The 6553-nt window shown below is 36.7% G+C and overlaps 3 protein-coding genes across 5 annotated transcripts in view; 1 reads left to right on the top strand and 2 right to left on the bottom strand.

The window, feature by feature from the left end:
• Positions 1-33: 33 nt before the first annotated feature.
• On the bottom strand, positions 34-1183 carry Ave (sterile alpha motif domain-containing protein aveugle). Of its 2 annotated transcripts, none has more exons than XM_076806893.1 (3): positions 815-1183; positions 482-595; positions 34-361 (listed from the first exon to the last, which is right to left on the bottom strand). In XM_076806893.1, exons 1-3 carry the CDS (start codon positions 851-853, stop codon positions 185-187), a joined length of 330 nt encoding a protein of 109 aa, XP_076663008.1. In that variant the 5' UTR covers positions 854-1183; the 3' UTR covers positions 34-184. The 2 variants fall into 2 exon arrangements, with proteins under 2 accessions (XP_076663008.1, XP_076663009.1); XM_076806894.1 differs by having other exon boundaries at positions 1026-1183.
• Positions 1184-2795: 1612 nt separating this feature from the next.
• The window catches only part of Rps26 (ribosomal protein S26), a 65228-nt gene continuing 61470 nt past the window's right edge, over positions 2796-6553 (top strand). The window contains exons 1-3 of one of the 2 annotated variants that reach the window (XM_076806891.1): positions 2796-2916; positions 3432-3740; positions 3866-3934. In XM_076806891.1, coding sequence (XP_076663006.1) covers positions 2914-2916; positions 3432-3740; positions 3866-3898 — 345 coding nt within the window. In that variant the 5' untranslated portion in view covers positions 2796-2913 and the 3' untranslated portion in view covers positions 3899-3934. Of the gene's footprint in view, positions 2917-3431; positions 3741-3865; positions 3939-6553 lie in introns of those variants that run through there. The other variant, XM_076806892.1, reaches the window with a different exon arrangement.
• Positions 3936-5645, bottom strand: LOC143366104 (PEST proteolytic signal-containing nuclear protein). Its single transcript, XM_076806889.1, has 3 exons — positions 5492-5645; positions 4716-4915; positions 3936-4638 (listed from the first exon to the last, which is right to left on the bottom strand). The coding sequence occupies exons 1-3, from the start codon at positions 5526-5528 to the stop codon at positions 4396-4398; spliced, it is 480 nt and encodes a 159-aa protein (XP_076663004.1). The 5' UTR covers positions 5529-5645; the 3' UTR covers positions 3936-4395.

Here is a 6553-nt window from a genome sequence, read left to right as displayed (position 1 = left end):
TTCGGATTTATAATTAAATAATAGAAACCAAAATACAAGGATATCTAATGTACTTTATTAATACTCATAATACAAGTACATTATACATAATATAAGATGTTGAAAAGCATTTAGTGTAAAAAATAAAGCTCTCATGTTTCATGTAAAGTATCGACTACATGATCAGTCTGTTGAATTTATTGAACTAGTCGAAGTTCATATTATTGCGTCGTTCAATGTCTTTAATTTCTAACATATCTGTCTTAAGATGCAATTTCATTATCTCTCTCCAAATATCCATTCTGTGCTGCTCATTGTGGATCCCAAGCCTCAATAAAATAGTTTCGTTTATTCTTAACAGTACCCTCCCTGTGATATCATGCTTAAATAAAAAAAAACATTGACTTTGTGTTTTTTTTTGTTCCTTATCGTCGAAAATAGAAAACTGAACCAAATAGGCGCGATTATATTTATCCTTATATTCGGTCCAGGAAATACTTACATATAAGAATTTTTCATGATACATTTGGTAATAATCACTACAATGCCTTCTTAACCATTTCTGTACGTCTAACACATTCCACAGATAAACTGGACGCGGTCGAGCAGTCTTATTCTACAATATTTGATACACAGATTTAAACTTTCTCTTTTACACTACGTTGCATACTACATTGCAATGGAAAAACAATTTTGTTCGAACGCGGCCAAAGCAATGTTCGGAGCTATCGCTGAGGTTAGAGAGTACAAGCAAAATCAGAGGATGTGCTGATTATCAATGACAGAATTAGAAGAAAGCTTCCAAAAATCTGAGACCACAAGAAAATTAACATACCTTTGGTTTATTAGAAGAATTAACTACTTCTTCTACCATTATGTTCAAAAATGAAGATACAAAGTTAGCAAAAATGAAACTGAATTGCAAGAATATGCAAAAGTAGTGCAAGGAGAAATAATGTTAGATTGCTAACTGTAATTGTTGATAGTACGGTTTACAACTTTCTCTTAATGATTTAATTATAAGAAATTGTATAAAATGTAACTACCATTAGAAACTTTTGTTTTATTTTTGCATCGTTGCATAAATTCTAGATAATTAAGCGAACCCAAGAAAATTCAGAAAGGTCTTCTTTCCCTTTACAATTACTTTAGTGTCTTACACGACGTGCAGTGACATGTATACACTTCGGCCATTTTATTCCTATGCAGTCACTCAGTCGGGGATCGGCAGGCTTAAGCAGGGTGAGGAGCGATTCAGCGCAGTGAATGGAGGGGGAAACACCTACAGGAGCGGTGGTAATGTGTGCGTGACTGACGCAGACGTAGTTCATACACACATTACCACCGCTCCTGTAGGTGTTTCCCCCTCCATCAGTGCAGCCGAATCCCACCGAACTCTGTTCGTGACGGTTATTCACCTACCATACCGCTTGCCTGACTCGATGCTCCTTTTCTTAACGTTTTCTGACTTGATCTCGTTCCATTTCACTCTCTCGCCTTCGCAGAACAAGAGTGAACCAGAGTGGTGGGGATAGCGCCAAGCTTTTGACGTGTAGGCCAAACCGAGTTCGTAGCGTAAAAATGCATACATCAGAATAGATGTGCGTTAAGACCGAAAAAATTCAGGAGTTTTATTGGTCAGAAGATTGATTCTTTCTCGATAGCTTCATCTCGTATTAGTTTACGCATAGCTTCGTAACGCACACAACTGATACGTTAAGAATAAATTACAGCCAAACGGCTAGATTCAGACGGAGCCGAGCAGCGTTCATGTTACCCCACCACAACCTTCGGTGGCCTAGCAACTCTAACTGACAAATCTGCGATCGTGAGATGGTGGTGGTTGATTTCTCCTCGATCGCTGATTGCGAAAACAAATTCACCGGCCAATATATCTGGCCCCGACCTTAGTTATTCGGAAAATGTATAAATTTAATAAATAATATGTGTTTTTCTGCAATTCCATGGATTTTGTATATTGTATAAAGCTTTAGTTGCACTAAAAAATTATTTTATATCATTATACGTTCACAGGCGTTTATTCAGTTTGTAGAGTGTAGAGAGTAACCGGTCAACGCCTATCGGCGTTCGATAACCATGGTTAGGAATCTACGGTCAATGATTCCCGCACATGAGATATGACCGATAAATTTTCAACGTCAAAAGAGTTAATAAATTGTTTATGTACATATAAATATCTATATATTTAAATATAAATATATATGTAAACATAGTAAACGTTCACTTTCAAACAGAAACGAATCTAATCTTTTCGAAGCAGGAATGTATCCTGACCTTTACAAGTACAATAAGCATTTTGGATATTGAAATTTAAGCCTAATATCTTCCATAAATAAAGTTTCTTACATTTTCTGGAACATGCCGGTTGTTGCTGCATCAAACTGCCTTTACACTCTGCCACAACACACAAAATAACTGATTATAAAAGCGAAAATTTACGAAAGGAAGAAACCGCCGGACTGTGCTTGCAAGTGCACTTCGATGTACTGCTCGAGTCGTTTAAAATTTAACTACGCAAGTCATACCCGCAAATTTGAACTTCGACTATCTAATATTTTAATACGTAGTAATGTATATTTTATTTTCTACATAAATTCTACTAATATTAACATTCTATTTTACTATTTACTATAGTTAGTATTAACATTGTAAGTGATAATTAAAATTCTAACAAATATCACGAACTAATTTTTATTAGAAATTTTGTATATACAATGTCGGGCATTGCAAAAATCTCACGCAAAAAGTTAATCAAAATACGTTTGAAATGTATAAGGATAAAATTTAAATATGATTTAAAACTGAATTACAATTTCATACGTTGAACGGAAGTACACTGATTTGACTCACAAACTTCGTTCATTCGCCACTGAACGTCGCTTCCGACCCTTCTTCTGTAGCTAACGAAACAAAATGGTAACTGTCTCTTATTTATCTTTATAATTCCTTAAGTTAATCATATTGTGCAAAGTGCAGTTTCACGATGAATGGTTTTACCGAACAATTACTACGGAGCCTATTTTCGAAACATATATTTGTTGTTCACTGTGACCTATTTGTGAAATACGAAACTGTTGATCGATGACGAGCCATGTGGTTGTCACACTGTGCACTCGTTAAGATGCTTCTATTTAATATTAATCTCTGATCTTTAAAAATTTAAAATACGGTGTGCTGAAAGCGTTAAGTACGCTATTTATATTCTTAATGCACCATTTTACATGTTGTTAAAGCCCAAAACTTAACCTTATGTCACGGTATCGATTCATTCAAATTTACAAGATATAAAATAAGAAATGCAGTTATTGTACAGGCGTTTAGTTAGAGAAATTGCTTATGAGCATTTGTAGATTTAATTATGCATGCTCCATCGATATGAGTGGACCTCAAAACACGACATTAACACCGCCATACACTTTTGTACTTTTCAGACTTGTAAGCGCAGAAATGGTGGACGCGCCAAGCATGGCCGTGGCCATGTGAACCCTGTACGCTGTACCAATTGCGCACGATGCGTGCCAAAGGATAAAGCGATCAAGAAGTTTGTTATTCGTAACATCGTAGAAGCAGCTGCCGTCAGAGACATAACGGAAGCTAGCTTTTACTCCGCATATCAACTTCCAAAATTGTATGCCAAGTTGCACTACTGCGTCTCTTGCGCTATCCACTCTAAAGTTGTGCGCAACAGATCTAAAGCAAATCGCCGCATCAGAACTCCTCCAGTCCGCAATTTCCCTAGGGTAATTATTAGAAATACACACAACTAAACGTTTAACGCGATCGATTCCATCGTTAAAAATATCCCCAATATTTAAAGATAGCCAACATCACCGAACTAATTCCATGTATTTTCTTTTTTGTCCAGGATCTGCGCCAGGGCCAGCAGAACAGGAAATAATTTTATTATGTAAATTTTTAAGTAAAAATAAAAAATGAAATCGATATCGAGTTGTTTTTATTTATTCGATATATTCTACAAGTTACAAGATAAATTAGTTTATTCTCCTATAGTCTCTAAAGAAGTAGTTTCTCGTTCCTTCAATTCATTATTATATAATTTCAATACAACATAGTGGTAATGAACATTTGTAACAATTACGTGACATTATTTTATTACGTATGTATAGTTGTTTATGATTTACACAGTGAAATTGTACATTTCAAGTGCAGTCCCGACGTTAGCTAACGCTAGCAAAAGGCTAATATGTAATTGAATTTCGAGATATGCCGTTCGAACATGAAGTAGAAGATTGGGTCTAATCTTTTGCCGATGAGATACATAAAACTGATAAAAATATTCTGCATGTAACTGTATCAAAGAATCTTCCTATAGTTGCATTTCATGTAAAAGTAATATACAATTAACAATAATCGTAAGGTACATTAAAGAAGGAATCATTTATTTGCCTCCTCCATTGCTTTCTTGAGCGTTTTTTCAAATATTTTCTTAGAATCACAAAATCCTTGTTTAGTTTTACCAAACGAATTTGGTCCTGCGGAGGTCGGCGTTTCCCGGCCGATGTTCCGCATCCTCATCCTCGCTTCTGCCGGCATCTCTTCGGGTTCGTCGTCCTCGTCCGCATTGAATACCGAAGCTACAGTTGGCCTCTGTACCGGCGTAGGTTTTACTGTAGGTTTCTACGAATAAGAGTATCGGATGAGTTCAAGAAATACAGCACAAGTGCGAGAGCTTTATTTACACGAGAGTTACTTACCGATGTCGAACCTAATTTTATTTGAATGCCTTTTTTTTGTTCCGTCCCACTCTTTTTCCCGAATCCAAATGTCAGCTTTTGTTTCTTAGCGTCAGTTTGATTGTAGTTGGTAGCCTCGCAACGGTCATCCGATCTAATTGGCGAACGATCCCTTCCTCTGTCATCCCCCCTGGAGTCCTCTGCTCTGTAGACACTTGACCCTGACAACGTCAAACACTGGCAAAGTTCAGATCAAGTTAAACAACATTGCTTCTTTAACCGGAAATATTTAAGCGGCATGCTTAGTACGTGTTCCGTGTACCTCTAGCTGACTCAATTAAATAGAAAATAAGTGTAGTAGATAAGTGACTGGGAATAAATACGCTCGTACGCGACGTATACTATACAAATTATTTCGACCGATACTGTGCGCAGTACGTGTTTAGCTGGTAATTTAATTACATAAGATTAAGATTCATTCCGTTTTTACTAATGCGATGCATCCTTTGGCACATGGTTGTAGGATCGGTGCATCCGAAAATGGTACATGAAACGTAAGAAACGAGGTTTACATAGCGAAACGTCATTGGAAAATTTACTCCCCGTTTACGATCGCCCCGTGTTGCTTCGGTTCTGTAAACAATATATTCGAAACCCGTCCCTTAGCACAGACTAGCCACGAAATCAATAATGGAAACAATTCGAGGACACAGCCCTGTACACGCTTAAGGAAGGCACGAAGTAAATGTCATTTCACCTAATGCAAGTGATACGATTATAAATAAAATGAATAAAACCTTTTCTATATTCGTCCCCTGGATTCCTCTTCGACATTTTTCCTGATTTTCTTTGGACGCAATGCGAAATCCACCGAAGTGAAGCGATCAACACTCGTAACTGCGGTTCACTTCATTCCACTTTCCAGTGCCTGTACCCTCTTCGGAATGGAGTGCAAAATCACTAATAGTGATTTATCACAGTGATCGCAGAATCACGATCACGGTCGTAAATGAAGTTAAATCACGACCGTGGTCGTGATTTTTTAACTTGAGTGAATTGTTTACTGTGATCGTAATTCTTGATCTTCATTGAATTATTTTTTTTATAAAATACTTCAATATAGCTTGTGTTATAGTCAAAGCGTGCTAATTCAGCGAATATATACCTAGTATGTGCATTCATAAATAGTCAATGTGTGAACGCACTGATTTGATTGGCTAAAGTATTCATATATACATTATACTTTTTAACTAAAGTGAAGAAATATTCGTTAATTTAAATAGATCAAGAACGATTACATTGGTTCAAAATATACAACTGAGATTCTATAAGCACAGTGAGGACTTGAGAATGTTTCAAGAGAAATTATAAATTGGGGTTATGTGGCGCGTGCAAAGAGCAGTTATGCTTTCCACCAATCAGATCACGAAAATCGCGAATCACTGTTCTGCCTGCACCAATCAGTTCACGAAAATCGCGAATCACTGTTCTACCTACACTCACCAGAAGCGATCACGAATATCACGGATCACTGCGAAAAATCACCGTGATTGGAAATGAACGTGATCGGATCACTCGTGATTCACAAATCACGGTTCTAGCCAACACATTCTTCTACGCCCACGTCGAATAGGGAAATTTCAGGAGGTAAACACCTTTTCTGAGCGCTCGTTTATCCCTATACTGTGTCGACTGCCTAGTTACCTTTATGCTCTCAAAAGGGAATGGAACGTATTCGTTAATTCGATTGTTTTCTAATTATTTTATCCGAAGTAATACAATTTACAACCATTCATTTGTTTCCCTTAATTTCTTCACATGCTCTACAACCAGTTACTTTAATTTTATTAATCCATCCA

The sequence above is a fragment of the Andrena cerasifolii genome, chromosome 2 (genome assembly GCF_050908995.1).
Source record: "Andrena cerasifolii isolate SP2316 chromosome 2, iyAndCera1_principal, whole genome shotgun sequence".
NCBI classification, from domain to species: Eukaryota; Metazoa; Arthropoda; class Insecta; order Hymenoptera; family Andrenidae; genus Andrena; species Andrena cerasifolii.
This window is presented reverse-complemented; position numbering and strand designations above follow the sequence as displayed.